A 26,343-nucleotide genomic window follows, 5' to 3' on the forward strand; every position below is an offset into this window, starting at 1 on the left:
CGTATTTTCACTTGTGGTTTCCTGATGTATACATAAAAAATGTCTTTCATACTGAGTTTGTGGGTAGGCAGCCTTCCATTCCAAACACAGATGGTACATCTGCATTGATTATTTAGACACTTTAAGTGGTACACTTTCTTACAACCCGCTGTAACTACAGTTTTTCCTCTTTGACATATTAAATTTGGATGTGATACAGTGACTGTTTTGTTTAAAAAACAAGTACATTTGTGCTCTATTACCTAGTTAAAAAACAAACAAACAACTACTATAATGCTTCACTGCAGTTGTTTTTCTCTAGCAGCTATCTACAGAGATTTTTCCCCTACCAAGAAAGCTGTGTCATTGTGTTGTTGTTCATTTAGCATGTGGACAACCTTAGTTTAAACTGTGTGGTGCACCTTGGAAAAATGCTTTTCCTTCCTGTTGCAATTATGACATAGTCGATTAAGTGCTCATTTCACCATGACTCCTACTTTACTGGAATTCTTAGCTGCTCAGTGATCTTTCATTCTCATTTTGAATGTTATTTTTTTCCTGTCCTGCCTTTCTTTTTTTTGAATGACATCACAAAACCTAGCTGTTCATTCAGACTGGATTTTACAAAGCTGAGACCTGTATTTAACTAATTTTGCTGGGTCTTACCTCAGGAAAAACTTAAATGGGTTTTCCATTTCACTTATTTGATCAACAGTTTATTTATTATTCTGGAGTCAGTCTTTTGAATTGCCTTCTTCATTTTCATAAAAATAGTCTCATATGCCTAGACCCTCCAAAAATTCTTTTGAATAAGTATAGAAGTATGAGTAGTGCCGTAGATTTAAATGGGAGATAGCAAAGGATTTAAATTTGTTAACATGCTTTATTAGCTTTTTAGATTTGTGTCACACACAACAACAATGAATTTCCATTATTGATGATGAAGAATGAAATCTAGAACAAAGGTCTGTGTTGTACTTCTATTAAAATGCTGTGGAGCAAACATTCATGAGAATTAGGATCTCAAGTAGGCTTTTATATGCTTTTTTGCACCCAGGTTTGTATGTAAAAGAGAGTGACTATAAGCAAAATCTAGAAAACTTTGGACTTGCAACAATTTTTCTGGACTGCCTTTTGGCTTGTAGAGCTCTGTAGAGTTTATATGGTGCTGCATGCTTGGGGGGGTGTATTCTGGATTATTGCTCTTGCTGTATGCCTTCAGATGTGGTCCTTGCAATGAACGCAAAAGCTGGTCTCCAGGGTTACCCTACAGCTTTTAACCTTCCTGCAACAAGAGACTCTTGAAAGTGCAGATTTAATAGGCTGCTGTTCATCATGCCAGGACTCTGTCTGCACTAAACGGACATGCCGTTATTCCTTAACCTCCTGAAAAAGTCTGTTTGAAAATCTGTTGCACTTTGAAGCAGCATTTTCTCCAGTTCTACTGTAACATTAGATTTCAGCAATCACTCAGGTGTCTGCAATGTCAGGAAAGAAAGCAATTAACAAATCACTGTATGCCTTCTAAAATGCCTACTGGCTGGTGTTATAATTATTAAATTTTGCCACCTGATTCATGACACTTTGTTAATATTTTATTCTAGTGCTTGTTTTTAGGGCAAAACATAATTCATAATTATTAGCCTATATATATTTTTTAAATTGACAATAGATGAAAGACTACTGTAGTTGTGTGGGTTTTATACATAATTTCAAGTGGAGAGAAAGAAAGTGACAAAGAGACAGAAAGAGAAAGAAAGATAGTAAAAGAGAGAAATAGAAAGTAAGAAAGAGAATGAGAAAAGAGGGAAAGAGAGAGTTAAAAGAAAGAAAAGAAAGAAAAATAAAGAGGAGGAAGGAAGAACAGAAGGCAAGAGGGAAGGAAAGAGAGAACCAGAGAGAAAAAGAAAAAAAAAGAAGGAAGGGGAAAAGGAAAAAGAAAAAGGGAAGAAAAGAAAAATAATAAATTGAAAGCCATATACGCTACCTGTCAACTACTGGCAATGAGGCGTATAAGTGGTTTACCAGAGTAATCAGTGCTCAAAGTTTTAAAAAATGTGATATACAGCATTCATAATTATGTCATCTGTTAAAATTTGAAAGATTATTTCCAGATATAGAGTCAACTTTTTACACCAGTCCTTTCAATAGTACTACACGGGACATCCTTGGGATAAGATACAAACTGGTTGTAGCTAGTACGATTGCTGGAAAACTAATACCAGATTTTTTTTTTCCTACAGAAACTATAAGAAAAATAGCTTAAAAGTTGCGCATCTCAATCTGGGTAACAAATCTCCTATTTTGTGTGGGTCCTCAGCTCATGTTCACAGTGATTTATTTGAAGCCCTTCCATAACTGAAGGACCTATGCATAAAATAATCTAAGGCAAAAATAAAAGCAATTTGTTATTGCTCCTTAATATGTTAATTGAAACCACATTGCTTGATATACTGGGAATAACTGAAGAAATATGTTAGAATAATAAAATTTAGGTAATCAGATGTGAGGCATGGAAATCTACGTATTTTCAGATGTGATGGTTTCATTTTCTTATTCAAAAATAGTTTGTACAAGTGTTTACATGAAATTCAAGCAAAGAATGGAGGGTTTTTTTTCCTTAGTGAAAAGTAGAAAAAATGTAAAACCAATCATTTGTTGTTCCATAGTATATGAAAAAAAAATAATTTCCCTGGCTGTTATATGTGAAATGTTTTGTATTAGTCATTAAAAACAACTCAACAGAAATGTATATTTGAAAATTCCCTGTCCAGTTCAAATTTAGCTCATATTTATGTTTGTCTGAGTGGTACTTGCACCAGAATCATGTTAGATAGCACAAAGAGAGAGGAGAGACATAAATCATTGTGAAGATAATTTTATAGTGACAAAAATTGGATGAACAGCAAATATTGACGTATAGCAATACTTCTCAGAAAGTATCACTGCAAATTCTTTCTGTTTTTATACTTTTCTCTAAATGATCAGACTGCCATCAGATAAAGTTTCTAGTCTACATCCATTTTTCTTCCAACCCAGTCTATATTCTTAAATTAAAAGTCAGAATTACTATTTAAGGGAGGTAAATATATAATGACTATTAGTCTGTTTATTGCTATTTTATGAAAGCCTTCAACATAACATAACTTGCAGCAATGGTATAAAGTAGGAGATATCTGTCCCAGTTTAAGATAGATCACAATTGGTTTTCAGCAGGGGGGGCGGGGGGGAATTCCATAAAGTTTATTGTGTGTTGCTACTGCAGATGCATTTGTTGTTTTTATGTCTATTCATATCAATCTGAATTTATTAAGAAGATAATTTTATGTAAGAATCAGGTCAGGTTCTTAGATGTTGTCATAATACAGTCATAGGTAGATTTATTTATCTTGAACTTCAATGCTGATCAAAAATATTGGAACAGACCGTTGTGCTAGCTTGCTTAACAGTAATGTTTCAAATGCAAGAACTTTAACTAGCGAGTTTCATTTTGGACATGAAGAATGGGGTCAAAACTCTGGGAAAGCAGAGCAAAGCTGATGCACATGAAACGATTTCTTCTTGTCATTGAAGAAGCAGACATCTTTAGTATTGTAGCTTCAGATCAGAGTCATCTAAATTCTGCTTCAATCTTATTTGTGCTGCATAAGTTGGTAATGAAATCCACAGCAGGAAGAAAAGATGCCAAAGCAAGAGTGTACTCTGTCAGTTATCCCTTCTGGCTGATGTGCAGTGAGCCTAACCGTCCATGCTCAAATTTCACCTCTAAGAGGAAAAAAAAGAAAAAAGAAAGCCTGGCAATGATTAATGTTTATGTAAAATGGGGATCAGATATTTACTAAAAATACATACTATAGTGTTGACATATGGAATATGAAGAATAGCATAAAAAAAGCAAGTGAATATGGTTTAATGGCACAGCAAAAACAGAGGAATTACATTGTTCTCGGTGTCATTTCTGTACTATTATGTCAGTACCTGCGGTCAGATCTTTAAGGGGGGAAAAAACTGTGTTGAAAAAGGTTTCTCTTTACAGAGAGAGAAACAGCTAAGAAACCTAACAGTTTGCTCTAGTCTTCCTCTGAGAGTTCCTGTCCTGATTCTGCAGCCACATGTCTCTTTTCCCTACTTGACTATTTTCCAGTAGCTGCATTACAAAGCTCATATCCCAAACAAGGAGACTTTGATTCAAATAAAGTACCCAACAGCTTGTTCTTGAAAAGAGTTCAAGCTGAGATCCCTTTTCTGATAACACCTTTTCTGATGGCGTGGCAAGCCTTCTGTCTCTGGGGTTACTAACCTTAAATCAGGGGAGATCAGTGCTTTATGGCCATCAGTTGTGAGATCTTTTCGCTGTTTGTGTTTTCTCTGAGCTGCTATTAATATGCCCTTGTGTCCGAGAGATTGCAAGCAAACTGATGAATCCCCATTTAGGTTTCTTTCTAAAACCTTTAGCAGCACCCTGGGTAGAAGTTCTCCTCTTTGATACGAAATCCTAGAGAATTTACTCATGACAAGCAAGTTCTGGAAGGCCTCAGTCTCTGCAATTCAGAGGCCCAACGCTTTCGTCTCTGGGTTTTCAAATTGCTCCAATTATTCCCTAATGTACGATTCGCAGCCAAAGTCCAGCCCAATTTTATTCTTTGTTTCTCTAAGCATCATGGAAATATATTTAAAATTGTTTATCAGTCTGAGAGATATCAATAGTAATTTTTATTGCAACGCCTCATTTTTTAAACCTCAGTACAGTTTTTGGTAGGGTCTCCTCAGCACCCCTCAATCATGTTTCCTTTACAGAAGTATCATACTGGAAGACAAGGACCCTTTGCTGTCTGCCAGCTATTTCGCCAGCTATATGCGTGTTAGAGAGAACCTGTTTTAAACTTTTTTTCCAAGTAAGAGTACACGTTTAAACTGAACAAAACAATATATGGATTTACATTAATTTTCCTGCATTGTTTCTGTCAAAATGCCTGGAAATCTTTTGGGGGAAGCACAATGTTTTTTGGTAAGTAAAATGTTTCTATATATGATTAAAAATGATGGTTTGATTTGGAATTCTTCAAGATTGTTAAAATAAGAAACATTGCTGGAAATCAAAAAATGCTTTGTGAAATCCAATTTTTTTTTCAAGTTTGGGATTTAATAAGTAAAAACACCCGAGAAATCTGAAAAAAATTCTCTCAGTTTTAGTGTTCAGCCAGTTAAAAGAAAATTAATTTGTGAAGGTATACTCTGTGTGGTTTTTAGTTAAGTATTCTCTTCATTTTAATGACTTAAAAAAGGTCTAAATGATCTGTCAAAGTTTCAGAAGTAAGACTTACTGCATTGTCAAGATCACATATTTACAAACCTTGGCTCAAGTATTGAAATCATGAAACTGGTTTAAAAAGCAGGAGATTTTAAAATCAGTGGGGATTTTCTTAAAGGTTGAATATTTTGAGTTCCTATTGTCCAGCTTTCCCAACAACAAGAAAGACTAGAAACACACTTAAAAGTAAATGCGTCAAAATAGTTTTCCTTGGATAATGACTTAGCTTCATAAATTTCATAATTCATAACTATTCAAAGGAATGAAGGCTTTCTAAATAAAATAAAACAAAACAGCTGGAAAAAGGCAGGTCTGAAGACAGAGTGATAACCACAGATGAATATGGCCAAACACTTGATTTTCAGCCTACATTGACATAGAGAATTTATCTTCTAGCAAGCATGACAAAGCACGTTTCCATTTGTTAAAAATGAAATGCTTATGGAAAAGCACAAATATGTACATATTTGAATAGTTAAATAGTAAGAGAGCAACTATCCGCAGAGAAGTAACTCAGTAACTGTGGCATGTAAATTAAAGGGCTTCTGGGGCTATTGCTTAATATGAAATTATTCAGCTTCTGTTTGTTTTTCTAATGGTCAGTACCACAGCTTGGTTTTTGTAGATAAAGGTCAAAGAGAGGTTCATTTATTCTTACATTCTTGCAAGAAATAATCTATTGTAAAGATTTTTGCAGATCAAATTAGGCCCTGAGTGATACAGGCAAAGTATATGAGAATTGATTTAACAGTGCTGTCAATGATGTTTATTCTTTCAAGACTGTCTTGGCATTCCAGAGAATAATAGAAGAGGAAACAAAGAAACAAATTTAAACAAAAAGTTTAAAGTCCTCAGTAAATATAAGTAAACTCTGAGCACGCACAAGGAACAGTTTTGCTGAATAGTATGAGTGATTTTTTTGCTTTATAGAGCAGAAGGGTCTGTGCCTAAAACATATAGCTACAATGTGGTACATTTCAAACAACTTCACATCGATGTTAATGGGAATTTGTACAAAAATAACTATTTTTGCATGTGATTTTGTTTGAAGGATTTGATTCCCTGTAAATAAAGGATTTAGGAGTTGAAAAGACTGGCAATTTGTTGGGGTACTTCCTACAAACAGCAACATGGTGGGTATAGATTCTTGCATTTCTATTTTTTTTTCCAAAAACATTGGAAATAAATAGTCTTTTTTCCAAACTAATCTTGAGAGACTGTGTTATCATCAGCTGCTGTGGGGTACCGTGTCATAAATGGCTAAAATGGCTTTTATACTAGAACTTAAAAATTGCTTTCTTATTTATCGTATCTGTTCTTATTTAGCATATAATGTGTCTTTAAAAAAGCAGCTACAATATGTCTTACACAGGAAAACCAGAAAGGATTAATGTAAGTGAAGGAGTGCAAGGATGAACCTTGGATTATCTGAGCAGTGTTCAGAGTGCAGATCCATGAGTCTGGGTGCAGGGAGAATGGTGAATTCAGGGTGGAACCGAGCACAACCTTATCACTTGAATTCCTGTCCCTTTTTAACCTCAGCAACTTTGAACCCATACTTGTCATTCCCCAGGAGCATGCACCAGTGTATAAGGTGATTATTCAGTTTGTGTAGCATTTCATACGATTTTGCATGGTTTGTGTTTGACAGTGCTTAGGCAAGGTGCAAAGCCTCTTTGCAAAAGCCTGTTTTGGGGTAGAAGAAGGTCAAGCTCTATGGGTTCAAATCAAGCCATATCGTGCCTTACGCCTGCAAATCCAGATAATAGCCCACAAGTCCAGATAATAGCCCCTGACCCATCTTTATTTATAAGTTATGAGACAGGCTGAAGGAATAGGAAGTTGTTTTTTTTTTTTTTAAAGCTGAACACCTTTGGCAATTAAATCCACGTGGGGTTTCATCTGTGAATGGCAGCCTTGCAGAGGGGACTACCTCAGAACTGTAGGTTGGTGCCTCCATCCGAGAGGGAGGTGTGACTTGCCTTCATCCTTGCGTTTCCCTGCAGGCTAGTCACTGAAAATCCCCATCTGAGCTGCCAAACTCTCCCAGTCCACTGTGTGGGAGAGCAAACACTTGGCCGATGTGGTGAATTCACCCTCTGGGACCAGCAGCTCACTGCAACATTTAGCATGATGACATGTAAAATCTTTTTGGCTGAATCTAAAATGACGGACTCTGGGGGAACTTTTGAGCTTTCTCATTCAACTAGACACATCAATCCCTGCCCTAGGATGTCTTTATCCTCTTGTTCCCTCTCTTCCTTTCCGCCTCCCCCCATCTGCCTCTGTGTGTTCGTGGAGCAGCCGGGGGGACAGGCTGGAAATGTGCCACGGGTCTGGCCATGGCTCCGACCAAGGGGCCTGCGGAGGCATCGTGACTCGGAGCTGTGACCTGTACTCATTGCTCTGCTTAAACTGAGCCTGCCTGAACGTGGGCCTGAGTAACCAACCCTGTCTTGGGTCTCCTTAGAGCCCAGCCCTACAGCTGAAAGGAGATTTGGATATGGTGCTGCCTCTCCCAATCCAGTCTTTCCTGTTCCTAGTCTCACGCTTGGTTTATACAAAAGACAATAAAAACAGATCCTGCTTGAAATGTGAAGTGTAATTGCTCAGTTTAACCTTTACTTCTTAGGCAACTTGAGACTTTTTTATCAGTCAGCTCAGTGTTGAATAATAATTATTACATGATCTTGCTTATTTTACTGGGCTTAATGTCCAGTAAGACCCTAACAGAAGGAGTGATGCATACACTGAGTAAGCCAGGAGTCTGGATGGTTGATTTTGAACACAATAGGTGATTCATACGACAGATGTTGGGGCGTTTAGAAAAGTTTTCCTTTAAAGCTACTTGTGACTTACTATTACTCTGCGTGTGTGTGTGTGTTTGTGTGTGTGTGAAGACTGCTGCCAAAGCTGTGAATATCTAGCATTTCTGAATTGCAAATTACATCTGAAAAACATATCTAAGCGTGGTTATGGTCAGAAAAGGGAATACAAAAATAGCAGTTTCTGTGTATTTGGTCATGTCTGCTTACTTTTCCAACCAAAATAAAGCTTTTCAAACTTTTACTCATGTAGGGAGTCCGGAGCCAATACATCTTTGGTAAAGTGTGCAGTGACTCCTTTCTTCTTGGGTATTGTCTACAGGAATGTTATGCTACTTTCCTAAGGCAGCACTACATTGATTTGAAAATCAGGTTATCAGGGCGAGTTTGCAAAGCTGCCAAAAAAACCAGAAGCCAAACCAAACCAAACAACAACAAAAAAACCCTAAAAACCCTTGAACCTTAAGCCCCAAAAAGAGAAAAAAGAAAAAGATTTATAGGTTTGAAAGCATGCCCTCAGGAGGTCAAAAACAATAACAGAATATTCTTGCATAAACCCTACAACTTTTGGTTATCTTATTAAGCTCTTTTTTTAGCTTCTCTGCTTGCAGACCGAAACTTGATATGGAATTCTTTTAGACAACATAGGCATGAAATACAATTTTTCCAGGCTTTCTTCATATTGAATTTCATTTCAAGGTAAAAATTGATTGAACAAAGTAAAATATTATGCTTCAGTTGTAAAATACATGGGGCAGGAAGACAGAGAAAAAAGTGTCGTACCACATTTCCCTGTATATGATGTGGGACCAAAGAGCATTGTCAGTTCCCAGATCCAGATGCAAGGCTTTGTCTTGCCTGCATGGGAATATAGGATCTGAAAAGCCCCTTTTCCCCATCTAATCTCCCTCTGTCCCTGGTCCCCCCACTCCCTGTGCCCTGGTTTTCACTGTGGGGAAATATTTAGTAGGGCACACGTAAAAAGTGGAGGTGTTCTCCTGCAGGTCCCCAAAAATGGACAAGTGGAGAACCAGGACTATGGAATTGCACCTGCCTTGCATATTATATGCAGCCAAAGAAGTTTATGCCCACGACTTGAGTGCTCAGGCAGAACTGCAAGTACCTCCTGAATAATATACAGGAATATGTATTAATAGCAGGAATCCACATAGCAAAATATTTCCTCCATTAAGGAATGTCCTATTCCTCATGAGACACAGTAGAAATTCTCCTAAAATTCAAGAGAAGTCTCACTACAGTCCAAATACTCCTTTCAGGGAAGTCAGTGGCCAAAAAAAAAAAAAAAAAAAAAAAAAAAAGGCTTTAATGGTGCATGATTTTGTGCTTTATAGAAAAAATAAAAGGTCACTCATCACATGCATGGACACCAAGTCAAATGCATCTGGTTTAACAGAATGTGGCTATTTGGGGCTCAGCATGGTGTTACGACTACTTTTGTTGCTTGTTATTAACATGTATGTCTGTCTTAAAGAGAGAGAAAAACACAAAGAAAAACTAAGTGTGAAATCCATGAAATCTAGAAAAAAAGATAGCAGCATCTATTAGTTGCAGTGGGCAAGGATTTCACACAAGGTCATTGGTCAGTGATGCATTTTCTATGTTCTCAGATTGTGCATCTCTAAGGAGCTCCAGTAAATAGAATTTTATTCTTGAGAGAAGAACAAGAACAGCCAAAAATGTAGAAATAGTTTTCATTCTGCAGATTTCAGAAAGACTTTTTTTCTTCCATTTAAATCTTTTTCCCCAAAATGTCAAATGTTCAAAATATTTTGTTCACAGTCTCTTTCAACTCCTTTCTGTCCCTTTTCTTTTCTTTCCCTCACCAAGACAGTAATTCCCAAATGGGAATTTTATGTTTTGCTGCTGGCATAAATAGGGTGAGGGGAAAAAATAAAGATATATTTTGGGAATGTAGGAAAAAAATGAATAAAAAGTTTCAATGAACACTTGTGGCTTGGAAGAATCCCATTTTTGAGAGAAACTTTTATTCAGAGGTGTTTATCAGCAGCACGGCTAGTAAGTATGGGCAAGGGAGGCTGGGCTGGGGAAGGAGAGCCATTTTTTGACTCATGTGGCTCAGGCACATGTGCAGGTCTCTGGTTTATTTGTGGGAAAAGGAGGGAATTAGGGGTTCCCACTGCATGTGTTGTCACACTCATGCTACAGACAGCAGGTAGGTGCCTGGGACGAGGGAATAATCTAAAATTAAGACAGAACTTTTACTAAAGTGATTATTTTTGAACACTCGCATGTCATGAAGGCCATTCTTTTGACTTCAAACCCACACCGATGCTGTTTTTCCCACGAAGTTAGAATGAAGTGCACTAGAGCGACCACGACTGCTTCGCCTGAGACAGAAGAGCAGGCGCTGCTTCGGCCCGAAGTTTGTCTCCACCGAAAGATGCCGGGCCAGCTGATACTTGACCTTTAGCTTCCCCAGAGTTGCCACAGTTTTAGGGAAGCGGCGCTTGTCAGATGGCCAGGCAGTGTGATGGGAAGGCCGGGCTGCCGGCCGGGGGCGGGCGGGGGATGCGCAGGGCAGGTAGTGGGGGATGATGCTCTTCGGGGTCGGCGGACAGATGAGTTTCCTGACCGGGGACCTGGAGCAGGTGGGGAGCGGCGGGGGGGGGGGGGGGGGTGCAGGGCTGCCGGTCCCGGCTGCAGAGGGGCCGGGGCGGCCAGAGCGGGGCCGCAGGGAGGCGGCGGGAGCGGGGCCGGGCGGGAGCCCCCTCCCCGGGCTGGCTGGCTGCAGGGCGGAGAGGAGCAGCTTCTGCTCCGCGGCGGGGAGGGGAGGGGGAGAGGAGGCAGAGAGGGGATGTTGTTAAACAGTTTCTTACCGTAAGAGGGAGTTGGGACCCAGATCTTTCCAGTTAATCACACAACAAACTTAGATCATCGCAATAAAAAGCAGCGCGGCTCACTCTGCCTCCTCTAGTGACCGCCTGTGCGCGGGTCCTCCCGAGGCGCCAGCTCCGCTCCTGCTCCCCGCCAGCCGCGGGGGGCCGGCGGCACCATGCGCGCCCGCAGACTGCTGCCAGCCCTGCTGCTCCACCAGCTGCTGCTTCTGCCCGCCGCCATCCCGCCGGCAGGTTAGTTCTCCCGTCCCTTTGCCAGCGACCCCCGCCTCCCCCCGCGCCTCGCAGCTGCACCCTCCGCCTCTCCGCGCGGGTGCCCGCGGGTGCCCGCGTAGGGGCAGCGCACGGCAGAGCCTGCGGCGGGGCAGCGGGACCGGCCGGCTGCGCAGCGCTGCCCCGCTACCTGCCGCCGCAGCCGTGCGCGCAGCGGCGGCGGGGGCAGCGCACAGGCGGGCCGGGACCCGCGCTCCGCGGCGGCTGGCGCAGCTGCGGGCGGCGCTGCGCGGAGCCCCGGGACAGCCTCGGCTCTCGGCTCTCGGCTCCCGCCCCTCGGCGCGGAGCGGCGCGGTAGGTGCGCTGCGGCGGCGCCGCACGCCGGCGTGTGGTGCGGCCGGTGACAAGCCGCGCTGCGCGCCCGGCGGAGCTTCCGCGGCCCGGGCTTCGCAGGGCGGCGCGGCAGGGCTGGGGATGCTGAGGGGTCGCCGCTGCCCTCCGCCTCCCTCCACCTGACGTGGCGCCCGGGGTCTCGGACGGGGCGACCTGGAGGAGCCGGGAGCCGGGCGGCAGTCTGCACTGCCCAGAGGTGCTCCCAGCCCGTCCCGGGGCGTCGGGGAACATCTGCCCCTCATTTCCAAGCAGCAGGACAAATGTTAAATTACACAAGATGACAGGGAATACCCAAAACACATAATAGCATGTCGCTGAAAGGGAATGTTCCTGCTGAAGTTTAGCGGCACGAACATACTATTTCCAGACTGAAATGACTGTAATTTCTTTAGAGGCTCCTGATGAAATCCGGGGGGAAGGAACAGACAATAAGTAATCAACTGCTGGAAGCTCTTTAGCTGAATTTCTTTCCTGAAGTGTACCCCTTGGACTGGATATCTGAAGAGCTAGCTCTGTATTGCTCTTGGCCCTCTGGGGAGATGTTTGAGGAAAAAAAGTTTGCAAAGGTTTCTACAAACTTTTCCTTCCTTCCTTCCACCAACATTGTTAGGGTCAGACCTTTGCACAGACAGAAACAAAGGACAGTCACAATTGAGGGAAAGGATGTGCCAGGAGGGACAGAGGGACGGTGGCCACAGCTAGGGCAGGCACACACAGTGCCTGGCGCCTTGGGACAATGTCTGAAGCATCCAGTGCTGTGTGGGGCAGCTGAGGTTGATGGTTTCAAAGAAAGAGCTACACTTTCTAGTTAGAACATCAATATTTTGAAACAGGATTTCATGGAATATTCTGTGATCTGAGCAGGCAAGTCAAAGAAAAAAAAAAAAAGACTGGCAGCAGCATCATGGGAAGTAAAACTTGTCACTTTTCTTCTACAGTAAGAGCCTTTGTAAGATGCTGAACATTTCATGAGAACCTCTGCTCCCATGAATGTAGTTTTGTGGGGCACTCTTGGCAGGTGATGTACAGATACACTATGCGAATATTCTTCTCTGAACTCCTTTTCCATGTACATTGCAATTTCCATTCTATGGACATGTGACCTCTGAAAAGTGATGACTAGAGCTGGCTAGGAATTTTCAGAGGAAATGTTTTTTTTTAGCGGAAAGTGCTGACCCATCAAAACTTTTCACATAAATAATTCCTTTTAAACAGAAACTTTCTTTGGCATGGTTCCCCCAAATCCAATGAAAGAAAAATCTCCAGCAAGAGGTGCTTACAGCAGCTTGGGGTACCAGCTATTGGAAAACCCTCACCTGGGATGGAGACTCATCAACTGATGGGCTAGTTTAAAAAAAGTAGAACAAACTCCCAAAACTTTCTTAGTCTGTTGGAGCTTTGTATAACTATTCAGATATTCAGTGGGCCAAAGCAGCAGAAACTGGTCTAGAGCCTGCTTCATAAGAAGCTAGGTCATGCTTACTCTCTTGGTAGTCAGGACTCTTATCTTGAATGAAAAAATAATCCTTGTTGTCCCTGACTGTAGGCTCTTAGCACTGGTCTGTAGTTTCCCAAGCTCAATGAATATTTAATCTATCTAATACTCCAGCAGGATAAATTGAGAGACAGCCTCACTACCCTCAGGATCGGCAGACTGAGGGTCTACCGATGGACTGTTGAGCTACCATGGGCTATTGAGGTGGTTCATCAGGATGGTTCACCATGATGAGAAAAAAAATCAGGTTTCTTCAGATTGTCTCACAGATTAGAAGTCTTGTTTTGCGGCCAACTTTCACGGTGACAGTTTCATGGCAACATTCCCTTCTTAAACTTTCCTTCTTCATCCACCTTAATATTAATCAATCCTATCTTCCCTATGGGCAAAGAAAGATGATTCTTACCACACGCTTCCATTGTGCTTACCTTGCTTTTTAAAATATATAATCTTCAACAAAAGTGTCTGCATTTGTACAAAGCAGGCAAAAGGAAGTCCTACCATCCATTTCTGAAAATATTTTGGTGGCTTTTGAAACATGCATGGTATCCGTTATACATGATTTTGAGTTGTTTTTACTGGGGTGTTTTTAAGATAGTTTGCACATTTCCAAAAGATATGTGAGTATTTTTATTATTTTTATATATGAAAAAACAAGCTAAGTGATGAATGCGGAATTCAAAAATAGAAAAAAAAAAGTAATTTGCTAACTCGTGCCAATACCTTTCCACTGTTCTGTCAAAGCTGATGTTGAATGTACCTAACAATGAGTATTATTTCTTCTGTAAATGGATCTTTTAGGTCTGGAATCCTATGTCCTAAGTTCTGTATGAAGACAATGTCCTATGTTGCTGAGTTTGCTGACTACTGCATGTTGGGTTATATTAATGTGTGTATATATAATGTAAAGAAAAATGAGGGTGAAGAAACAGCAAGAAATTTTCATGTCAGCAAGCTGTCCACACTAGCAAAATATGAATTTCTTTTTAATATACAAAAGATAAGATGATGATTCCTGAAAGAGATAAATGTGCAAGGTTCCTGTAGGCTCATTATCAATATCCTGTAAGTCTCTGTCACTTGCATCAAGAAATTATCTGTAGCTAATAATTTTATCAGGAAGTTTTCTTCCTTGTTCAGATATTCTTAGTACTGAGTATTCTTAGAGAGTATCTCTTTAATAATGTTAATCTAGAGAGACTAAATCTGACTTTTATGAAAACAAAAAGTAGATCGGTATATTGAAAAAGAATGAATATGAACGATTTATTTATATTAAAGATACGTTTTTACGTGAAAAGACTGTCAGCCAAGTGTGTTTCTTTAGTCAACTTTCTTAGCACTTTCTATAGTTCAGATGATCTGAAGCAGTTGCTAATGAAGATGTGGGAGCTGCATTTAGTTCCTATAAATAACAATTGCTTAAAAAAAAATCCCATAGCCAAAATCGATGCACGAATGTTGTGTATTCCTGTGGTCTGCATAGCTACGTGTATTTTAAAAGTCTGATGTGATTTATACTTCCCCATCCCAGCTGTAGATAATCATTATACTATATACCGTCAACAATGCAAAATGATCCTCCGCCAGTTGAAAGACTGTATTCCTTCTGTTTAATGGAATCCTTTTGGTGTGCAGTGCCAAGGCTGCTTGTTTTGCTCTCGTATGTAATACAGCACTTACCCTTCTTAACAGATTTTCTGTTTCTATTAATGCCATTTTCCTAAGCAACATAGCGGGAGAGCACCATGTTGAAAGACATGAGATTAAAATGTTGCATAAAACTGTGGAAAATTATGCACCAAAGTCAAAGGAAGGAAAGCCTCTTATTGGAGGAGCTCATCTGTCATTATTGTAATACTTCAGCTGAGGCCAGAGTTGGACGGGAAATGCACATTTTCCCTCAGAGCGCGTAATATCTCCCCTTGGATCTCCATGCTGAGCAGGACGCTTTGCCACTGAAGCGTTGCAGACCTTTCCAAGGAGTGCGAGGGTAGATCTGAAAGTAGGATATCCAGGCCCATGGACTGGTAAAAGCTTTCGACGGAGAGGGGAGGGTTGCCTCCACATTTTGTAATTGCTCGGTTTGAACGAGTCAAGGAGTTTCACATTTTCCGTATTAACCACGAGGCAGGGGCAGGGGCAGAGGCTACGAAGCAGTGCGAGGGTGAGAAAGGATCGACCTCCTTGCTTGCTGGGGAATCACAAACGTTAGCGGTAGGGTTGTCATCCTCCGAACGGGAGCAAAGTTTGTACTTTGCAACATGGAAATAGGTCAGCTACAAAGCATTGGGAGCGGGTGAAGGCATCCTTGTCTTACCCCTTCTTCTTATGGCGGTTTGTGGCGGGGGGTAGCAGAGCTGTCCCTGCTACCTACTGATGTATGGAGAGACAGAGTGAGGAGCCTGCTCCAGATTTGCCCCATAGGTAGGCAAAATCTAGCTGTTAATTGGCTTGGGGGCCTCTAACCATGCACTGTGTGATGAGCCAAGCCATACTTTGCTCCTTGGCTCTGAGCACCCGGCTGGGAACTGGCTGCTCCCTCTGTCTCTCCTTTCTACCTCTGACTCCTTCCCTCCGCCAGCACCACTGTATTTACTGGTACATAAGGCGAGCAGCAAGGCTATCATTGCTGCCCTCTGCGGCCTGCCCCGCGTTGCTCTGCCCGCATCCTGGCCATGCTCTCTCCCTCGCTCCAAGCAGCCGAGAGCCCGGGGCAGAAGGAGCGCGCGAAGCCCAGTTTGTGCTGGAGGAGGCACCACGTGTGCACAGGCTGCAGAACGCAGTGTGAAAGAGCGGGATTCACTTCTAATGCAAAATGCATAAGGATACAAACCTTGCAAGGGAAGATCCTCTCAATAATTTAGCCAGAGGTTAGATGCAGCAAGGCAGTGTACAAACTGCAGAACATTTGTTTCTGCCAACGGGTCCCAGCATCCTGCTGAGCAGATAACCTCTTCTTGGATGAAGAAGAGCTGTCCTTTTGCATCTACTGTCCAATTTTAGAGCATATTTTCAGTTGTTAACATTATCTTTAGTTTCTCGAGCTTCACGCTGAGTATAGGAGAGGGTTACAAAGAAAGGGCTTAGCAAAAATGTTAAGTTGGGTCCAAGTAAAATGGCAATCTTTGCAGCTGCTGAGGAGGGGCATGCGTGCATGCGTGTGTGTAAGCATGTGGTAATACACAACGTAAAACAAAGAAGAAACATCTTTTTGCATTTCCTGCTGAACAACTGGACTGAAAACCATTGTAAAAATAAGAGGGAAAAAAGACAATATATTTATTTCACACAATTTTCCAAATTTTCACAATTTTTACATGATGACTCTTTGGCCAAGAAAATAATTTCCAGAAATTAAAATAATCACATAATCCTCCAGATACCTTTCTGGGAAGCTATTTAATTGTGACAAGCTAGAGATTCATCTTTGTACAGCTGGTTTTATTTTCGTGACTTTCCATCTATACAGCTGACTGCAGTTTTTTAGGGTATGGTTGGTAAACTTATTTCACGCCAAATTATTATCCTGTATAAATAACTGCATTAAACTTAATCTGGCATCTAAGCCTATTCAGTCTACAAAGTTCTTGAGCACATTTCAGAATTGTTGCGGTTTCTCGCTATGTTGGTCTTCTTTTCTTTTCTTTTCTTTTCTTTTCTTTTCTTTTCTTTTCTTTTCTTTTCTTTTCTTTTCTTTTCTTTTCTTTTCTTTTCTTTTCTTTTCTTTTCTTTTCTTTTCTTTTCTTTTCTTTTCCCAAATGAGAAATCTTGCTTTATTTCAAACTCTACTCAGTGACTTTTCTTCTTACACAAGCTTTGCCAAAGGCATTTACTCTGTACATATAATTAAGCATACTCTATTTATTATTTTAACTTTAAATTGTCACTATTTACACTGAGATAAGCATTCGGCTTCCATATCTCTTTTGAAATGTGTTTTACAACACTGTGATAACCCATATTTTTGCTTTGTACATTTTATTGCATTCTAACAAATGTTTGTTAGTTTATTTGTATCCCTTGAGGTGAAGCATGAACATGTTTGCTTGGGTATTACCTTGCAATTTTGGTTGAGTATGGTGTTTCCTGATAAAAATGTTTGCTGTTTTACTGTGTTAAACTGCATTTTCTTACATTTATTTCAAATGTAGTTAGTTTTTTTTGTTTTTTGTTTTTTTTTTTTTCCGGAGGTTTTTCGTATGATGGCAGAGTTCTGATCTCTCTCTCTTTTTTTTTCTCCTGAGTTTTAAATCAGATAAAATTCAACTCTAGTGTTTCTTTCTTTTTTTCCAGTACATTTGGGAAATTCAGTTTACTTTGGCTTGCAGCGATGAATGTTCTTTGCAAAATTAAATGAATATCTAATCTCATTTTGACCTTCTGACCTGGCTATCAGTTATAACACAAATAAGTCAATCTCTAATTAGCCCATCTGTTAATTGCTTAAGGTCAGGTGACTTCGTTTCATTACAAACATAGTGTAAAATATGAAACAGAAGTCTAACACAGTGACTGGTATTCAGGAAAGGGACTATGTCTCTTCCTTGCATTCTTATGTGATTGAAAATTTATGAAATATTTGTATTGCTTCATGTAACCATTTTTCTTCACAGGAATGTATTTTAATTCTTCAGAGTCTCTGGCTTCCTATACACAGTGCGTGGAGAATTTCCTGCTTTTCATTTTTTTCCCCAATACTACTTCATTTTGGATGTGGTAGCACTACTTGGAAGAACTGAAAATGATTCCTGCAGATATCTGACAGTATGCTCTAGTCTAAGGAATTTAAGCATTTTCTTTTTCTTTTTTCTCAAAGATTTAGTTTAGCTCTGACATTATCCAACAAACACATAATGCACAGTGCTGGTGTGTGACTGTTCATATTATTTTCAAAACTGATAATTAAAAAGGTCTTTTTTTCCTTTCATAGTATGAAGGCCCATATCCAGCTGACATAAGTAGCTATCACAGTAAAAGAAAAATCTTTCATTACCCTGGGTGGTTGAAAGGATAGCGCAACAAAACAAACAAACACTTAGGAAAATATCAAAGTTCTAAAAGATTAGCTGTAATCCAGCTTTGTAAATGTAAGCAAACAAAATCAGGAAATAGGCCCAATATCAAAATAACAAGATTTCTTCAAAGATAGTGACTTAAGCATAAAATTTTGTGTTTATAGTTATTTATCTCCTGAGTTGGAAAATTTGGTGCTACGTTTTTATGTGTTTGTGTTGTGTAATAGAGGCACGCAAAATTAGAAAGAAAGGAATAAGACTTCTCTCATCACAAGGCCTCATGCTATATTTCTTTAAGAAAGGATTAACTATTGCATAGGCTAGAGTGAAATGTGGAAACCTTGTAAGCTGACATGCTGAATGCATCACTACCCTTGTTTAATAAAAGCCTCACAGAGTCTATGACAAGTCAGTAAAAGCATGGAGATTAGTCTGGGGGAGATAGCCAGTATGCTCCAGTTGCGTTTTGTGAGATTACAACTCTTAAGTCTAAATATACATCTACATTAGAAAAAGCTAGGCGACTGGAGGAAGGAGAAAGGGGTTACCAGTGAGTAGATAACATGAGATAAATTCATTGTAAAATTTTGCTACAGAAAATACAAGCAGTGTTTTGATCTCATTATAATGGGCAAAGGTAATCTTTGGGCTTGTTAATGTCTTGTGTGGTTGGGTTTGGTTACTAACACAACAGTATCATTTTGGATATATATATATATATATATGTATTTACTACAGAAGGGGTAATGCAAAAACAAACCCTTTCTGTGGTTTTTAATAAGCCCTGAGAATCTGAAACTTGCCTTGCTTAGGTATTTGAGCTATGAATGGCCTAAAACTATATTTATACTCTCGTGTAGCTTGGTATCAGACCTATTTTCTACTACGTATGAGCTTTTCAGTAAGCTGTAATAACCACACCACAAATGTAATAACATTTTGAATACAGTTTTGAGTTGAGGTATAAAATATATTCAAATAGTTTCAGATGTGAGTGATGTGGTGGTAGGGGAACTGAAAGCCCTTTTTGGTGCCACAGGCCCAGAAGAGAAAAAGGAAACGATATTGCTGCCATTTTCCCAGCAGCCCTGTGGTAAGAAGATACCTGGAGAGTGAGAGAGCTCAAAGTACAAATACAAGAGATACAAGAGATTCAAACGCATTTCTCTTGTTTGTCAGGAAAGTGTCTTAATCTCCATGATACTGAATATCATAGGGTGCGTTACTCAGTTGTTGCTGTTAGACCTATTCTACTTTATATAAAATAGTTACTATTGCAGTTAAGTAGCATCTAGAATACAGGTACCTCAAGCTCCCAGCGAATTTCTCACTAGAAGTCTGCAGAATGATATTTTTCCTCGTCTGTGGTATTTGAGTATTTGCCATAGACTGGAACTGCTCCAAGAAAAGGTGCTAAGGGAAATCTTCCCCACCCAGGGAGAAGATAAAGAGTATATACAGCTAGGGGTTGTTCCTGTTGAAGAAAAAATGTTGCTTCACATTTGACTGGATTATTTTGTATTTGAATCGGCTGCCATTATTTTCAATAGTAAACTGAATGTCAGATTTCCTTAGTAACATGATTGCTAAATACATGAAAAATCAGAAGATATAACCCACAAAATAACCAAAAGTCTTGGCTGACCAAAGTTTAGGAAACTGGAATAAATGGCGATCACAAATTAGCAGTATTAGTTACAGCGTGCTGCATGATAGTCTTTCATATAGGACATTTCTAGGGCATTCTTTTATTTAAGAATTTAATAATAAAAGCACTTAATTTGAAGTAAAAATAAAAGCTCAATTATTTTTATTTCTTTTTTATTGTTGGAGACATAAAATTCATGCCTTGCATTATTCTGATGGTTCTAACAGATTCACACCAAGGATGCATTTGGCCCTTTGCCTTTTGGATTACAGGCAAAGTCATGGAATATTATTGTTTGGAAGCTAAAGTAAATCAGGCTGTTATGAATTGCTAAATGCAACATCAAACCCATAATCCTCTTTAGACAACTGCTCAGAAAAAAAGAATTGAGCACAACTGTGACCCATGTTTTTCAGGCTGAAAAAAATTTCTTTATTTTCTTTTTATCATATTCTTGCCTGATGGCTGATGAGCATTTAAGAGGCTGTTATCATAAGGAATTAAGATAATGACACTTATCAGTGGAGGGGAAATGTTATCATCAGGAAATGAAAGAAAATACTTTGATATTTCTGTAAAGATTCTTACCTCCATTTGACATAAAAATCTTGGCTGAGACAACATAGAAATAACAGAGAGCTCTTGTAAGATAATAGATTAAGACATTTACCACAAAAGCTTTATGGAAGGCTTGCTTTTTTTGTGGTCGTCTTAAGTAGCAGATGCAGTATTTATTGCAGCACTTTGGCTTTATCATAGGTACAGCAAAAAAATTTTAAAAAGCATCTTCAGTATAGACACAATGGCTTTCAGTGGTATGCTGCTAATACTTGAAGCCATAGATTCCTCATAATGTTTCCCTAAACGTTATGATTCACTTTAGGTGCATATACACTTAGCAATGTACAATGCTAGGCTGGAAAACCCTAAAATTGAGGCTATGTCTCCCTAACACACCACTAAACCTACTAACACTTCATCTTTTAATCAAAAGCTTCTTCATATAATAATAACACAGATTTGGAGGGAAATTAATAAATTTATTTTTCTGAAAATGTCTGTAGTTTGAATTAAAAATATGAACTATTGAGCATAGAGGAGTAGCATATTCATGCTCAGCAGTTTGAAAAAGAGGAGAAAAGGATAGGGTAAGGATTTTTTTATAGGTGCTTTGCAGCAGAGATGTTCTATTCCTGTGATTTTTTAATAGCTGAAGCTTGATGAAATCCAGTATAAATGTCTGCCATGCATTTTTAGGTGTTCTTGGGATAACTCACCACTGAGAGGTGTGATTTAGCTGAGTCCAGTGAAAAAGTGAACTCATGTAATGATAGGGATGGAAGTTCTGCAAAGGGAACGCCCTTAAGCCCTCTTTGGCTTTACAATACGTGCAGCCGTCGGGAGCTCATTCACAGCTGGGGGAACCTCCTCTGTTGCTGCCTTGCTGTTTACGGAGTTATTCTGAACCTCTGCACAGAGTGCACCAAACAAAAATTTATTAACCTAAGTGCACTTTGTACTTGGACGAGGAATTATTTATTCAGGATAATGGAATGTGAGGTTGAGAATTCATATATTTTCAGAACTCTGGCAGAATTCAATAAACTGATGCTGAGCATTCAGGTTCTGTCATTGCTGCAGACAGCCATGGAAACTGTTACATGAAAAGAAGCTATGAGAAATAGTGACTATTCGCTATTTGGTAAATTAGAGAGAGATTGATTCACCTAACCTTACCTGCTTAAATGTTACCCAACTAATCCAAACAGATCCTCTGGGATCCTCGAGTGAAATAATAGAAACATCTCCAAAGACCAGTTTATCCTCCCTGTTAATCATCTGTCTTAGAACAGGGAAAATCCCTCCCCGGAGGTACTCGTGTGCCTCCATGGACTGCGGAGCAGTCTGGACCATCTGACAGGTCACCCAGCACTAAACATTGGGACAATGAACTGGACCCTAACATTTTGCACTGAACCAATGGAAACTTTATGCTAACTTTTTGTCCATCTTCACATGCTGGATTGTTGAAAATGTACTTTTCACATAGAGGCATTGATTTCTATAAAAACATATATATACATAGTGGGAAAACGGTATTTTTTTCTCGTAGAACAAATATGGTGTTTTCTTGCAAAAGTGAGGGACCTTTGCTTCTTGCACTTTAACCAAACATCTCTAGCCAGCCTTCCCCGCCGCAGTTTATACTGGCCCTTTTGACAGAGACAGGGAAATCAGATCAGTGTTTTCCTTTTTGTAGAAATCTCTGCAACAGTACACGCTCTTACTACCATGCTATGACCTCTCTCTCCCCTCATCTTCTTTTCTTTGGGTTGATGACTTTAATTCATTCACGCCTAAACTGGACACAACACTCGCACTGTGTCTTCACTGGAGCGCAGTGCAGACAAATGATTATTTTGTGGATCTTCCAGGCTCCAGTTTCATTCACAAGTTGTGATTAAAAGTTTGCTCAGCTAAGAACAGTTTATCACATTCTGACTGCGATTCTCTATAACATGTAGACCCTTTTCTCTCAAACTGTTGCCTGGTGAGTTGTCCATCCTCCACTTCTTAGTCTGATTACACCAATCTGAGAACAGAAACTGAACTTGATTCAATTGCAAAACACCCTTTTCTTTCAGTTCTTAACTCCATTTTGCCTTTCCAAAGAAGACCTTTGTTCATCCTTTTCACTTCTTTTTTCTTTTTTACAATCCTTTTCAGAAAAAAATACAAAAAATAAAAAAAAATACCTCATAGATTTCTGTTAATACAAAATTCTGTTTGAAATGAGTTCTGCTGTATTTCAGAAGAGTCAGGTTTTTGAGAGTGGGGATCACCATCTAAGAGTAATCAATTCTTCCCATATTTCTGCTTGTGCCTTATTTTTGTGAATTTCTCTATGCTTTAGGTACCAATATTTCTATAATTCCTTAATATATGCTATTCATCATGAATGCCATCTTGCCTGTACTCTTCTTTACAGTGTTTGTTTTCTTTTTCTTGTTGACCTTTTTTTAGAGGGCAAAGGAAAGAGGAGAAATCCTCTTCATGATTTCAAAAAAACAGGAGAGATGATGCTCATTAAAGTAAACAAATCACTGGAAGTAAAAACCAAGCTGTTAAATACCACGGAGCAGTGTGCCAAGAGATGCAGCAGGAACAAAGGCCTTTCATTCACTTGCAAGTAAGTTATGTATCTCTATTATTATTTTTTTTCCTAATATGACCACTATAATACTCTCTGGCCAAATGTCTCTCTATAATTGATATCAGCGGCAGCTTGTACTGAGGGCAATCTAAAGTTCTTGCATTTTTCATTTCTGTGATCTTGTTCTACCTGTCCGGGGAGTATCAGTCCTTACTGAAGCCTTAATCTGAGCTGTTCTGTCTTCTCAACTTGTCCAGTCCGTAATCTTTTCCATGATATATCTGAAAAAAATGTACTTGTATTAAGATGTGGATGACTTGTGCTACACTGTAGCCTTCGGTGAACATTTCTGAGATTTTTATATCTCTTATAAATGGTTATTGTTACACATCACAGCTGCAGTATTTCAGCACCACTTCAGACCATATTCTGCCTTCATGCTTTGCACATTACTCCCACTGAAGTTGGTGGGAATTTCACACATGGAATACAGATATATGCACGGCTGAAATTCACTGCCAAGTCCTACGAATGTGATACAATGGAATCAAACCTTTTGGGCTGCACAATCATGGCAAATATATGATAGCAGTTCTGCAGCATCTGCTGTCTCTTATGAACACATCATGCAGCTGATTGCTTGTCTGCCTAGTACATATTCTCTACTATTTTTTGGAACAAACCACTATTATTTTTCCTATGTACTAGACTTGAATTATCCCTCTGGCCTCTCTTAGTCTGTACCATTAGCAAAATATGAAAGGACACGAATGCAGAAGGATGTTTGAGAGAATGGATGGCTTCTGTACTGGTGAGTACTGCACCAGATGTGAGCCTGATCTCGAAACACACAAAAATTTTGCCTCTCGTTACAAAGGGAAGCTAGATCAAATGTGATAACAAGACGCTTCCTAGGCAGAGAAGATCCTCCACTATAATTTAATCCTTCTTTAAGCCTTTAATTCAAGTGTTGCAAGATCTAGTTTGTATCATTTTGTACCTTGACTATGTATTTACATGTGTAATTAATAAGTGGAGTTTGCTTATTACTGTTAGAACATATTTTCCAGGCACTAATATTTTTCACATGGTGACTGAGTAGGGGCTGACTCCTCTTCCCACTGGCAGAACTTCCACTGACGTCATTGCCAAGGGGATCAGGTTGTTCTCGATGCGGCGAAAGATCCTTGAGCTCTGATGGTCAGCAGCGAGGAGTGTTATTAAATGAGGTTTCACAGGATAAAAAGAAAAATTCTGAATGATGCCAGGCATGCAACAATTCTAAATTCCAACGTCTGCTTAGGAAAATTGTTTCAAGCCTCTTCTAGTTGTAGCTGCTCTGGTTGGTATGTTATATGTTCTGAAAATAAAAAGTAAGTTAATATGGTTGTTGATTTCCCTCTACTTGAATAATAATCCAGAACCTCTTTTTTCCCCCCTTTGTTACTTTCTCATTCATGAAGAATTTTCCATTGAGACAGTAACCGTTCATTAAGGGGCAAACTCTCTCTGCCGTAATCAGTCAATAAAAGAATATAGAGGAGCCACGAAGGAATTTGCGAACAAAGTTTGGAGGAATCTTATTCACAGACAGCAATAGGTCTTGTAACTATTTTGCACTGGAGACAGAAAAGAATTGCAAGTCTGACTGCTCATACACTGAATTTCCAATTTTCCCCTACACTGTTTTAAAAGGAAAGGATGGCAGGAGAGGTGGAGGGGATTCATTTTTCATGCTGTCACTATGCAGCAGAAGAGGAGAGATTCTCTGTATCTGTGAGCATTCTCGTGGTTTCACATCTGGCCCCAAATGAGTCCTCTTATAATATGTATAGTTCTTCGATGCTACTGTAATGGCATATTTGGCAAGTATTCCCTTTTAAAGGAATCAGTGATCACTAATGTTTCTTGTTTCTTGTTAGGACCCCCAGTCTTTCGCTTTCCACCAGTATATGATTGCCACAAGGTGAAACTTGTTGCCAATATAAATTAAAACCAATTAATTTAATGTTTGCTGTGGGTGCAAGCTAAAATCAGAAGAGAAGTGACATAAAATGACATTTTAAAAACTTGAAATATGTGATTGGATTTTATCTTTGTTTATGGAAATTTTCATTGCTTGATTGTGATGCCCCATAACCATGTAGTATCTCTCTACCACTTGGGTCATAGCACTGGTGTTTTCTTTCATTCTCTGGATTCAGATTCAGTTTGTTTAAGTATTACTATCAAATGGAAGAGAAATATATTGTAACACAGTTATGACAATAGCAGTGGGAGCAGCAACAGCTTGGTCTGTGCCCTGCGAGCCACCAAAGCAGCAAGCGGGTCAAGCCTTGGCCAGTCTCTTTCTCTGCCGGAAAGTAGCAAAGTGGCAGATCTCAGGAACTACAGACCTATATAGGATTAATTACTCCTTATCTTCTAGAAAAAAGGAGTAAGACAGCTTTTGATTTATTTATCTTTTTTTTTCTCATGCTTGGATATAAATTATGAATGTGGATTATATTTTGTAATCATTAATCCTTTCTCTTTTTAAGATATGCCATTTCTCAGAGCTGGCCTTTCTTCTTTTCCCTTATTCTCCCTTTTGCACACATCTTGATCATCTCAAATATGTGTTACAAGACTCTTATCTAGACCTGTTTATCCTTCATGACACTGTTCCTAAAATTTCCTCATGAAAATCTCCCTTAGATTAATTTACTGTGTCTTTTTGACTTTATGACTACCTGTGCATCATTATCTGCCTTCCTAATCAGCTTTATTAACTCGCTGCCACGCTACTCCTGTTCCTTCCTTTCAGCGCAGTCCATATTTCCCAATGTTTTCCCTCAGTCATCCTTAGAGCTTTTCCTTACATTTCTCATGGATGAGAAAAATTCCATGAAAAAGAACATACTACTATTTTACCGGCTATGCAGATGACTGCTGCAGACATGTCACTTCCTTACCTACAAAGCTCTGCCTGCCTTCTTATTCTCTGTTATTTTCTTGCTCTTTGGAATGCCTTTTACTTTATATTTGTGCAGAATGGGATTCCAGTACACACCATGGGATTCCAGTATCAGATCAGAAACTCTACCGACTATCTCAGTACAAATAGCAACAACAAAAAATGTTGTGATCGGCAGTATCAGTAGAAAAAAGTCCAAGAATTTGCTTAAATATGTTGACTTTGGAAGTGTAAAAACCCTCTGGATTTGGGTCCAAGAAAAGATTGTTAGAAACTTTTATGTGGAGAAGTAGCTGAAGCCAAACTGGAAGGAAACCAAGAAGCAACTGAAAGGCAAAAACTAAAAGAAATGTTTGTAAACAGTGTATTCTGCATTCCCACTTTAGGAGGAGGAAGGGAAAGGAGAATGTAATTGGAAAGGCAGGAAAGGTCAAGGATATTTTTGTGAAGATGGAGTTGGAGAGACTTGGACACG

The 26,343-nt window shown here is 39.5% G+C and overlaps 1 protein-coding gene across 10 annotated transcripts in view; it reads left to right on the forward strand.

The window, feature by feature from the left end:
- The window catches only part of HGF (hepatocyte growth factor), a 111,530-nt gene that overhangs the window by 41,063 nt on the left and 44,124 nt on the right, over window positions 1–26,343 (forward strand). For 6 of the 10 annotated variants that reach the window (XR_010387280.1, XR_010387295.1, XM_064504956.1 and 3 more), the window contains exons 1-2: window positions 10,613–10,745; window positions 22,783–22,948. Coding sequence is in view for 8 of the 10 variants with exons in the window: in XM_064504956.1 (XP_064361026.1) it covers window positions 10,628–10,745; window positions 22,783–22,948 (284 nt within the window). In the remaining 2 variants the exon portion in view is untranslated. Of the gene's footprint in view, window positions 1–10,612; window positions 10,746–10,880; window positions 11,226–22,782; window positions 22,949–26,343 lie in introns of those variants that run through there. The other 4 variants (XM_064504974.1, XM_064504981.1, XM_064504985.1 and 1 more) reach the window with 2 other exon arrangements.

Source organism: Dromaius novaehollandiae, chromosome 1 (assembly GCF_036370855.1).
Source record: "Dromaius novaehollandiae isolate bDroNov1 chromosome 1, bDroNov1.hap1, whole genome shotgun sequence".
Taxonomy (NCBI): domain Eukaryota; kingdom Metazoa; phylum Chordata; class Aves; order Casuariiformes; family Dromaiidae; genus Dromaius; species Dromaius novaehollandiae.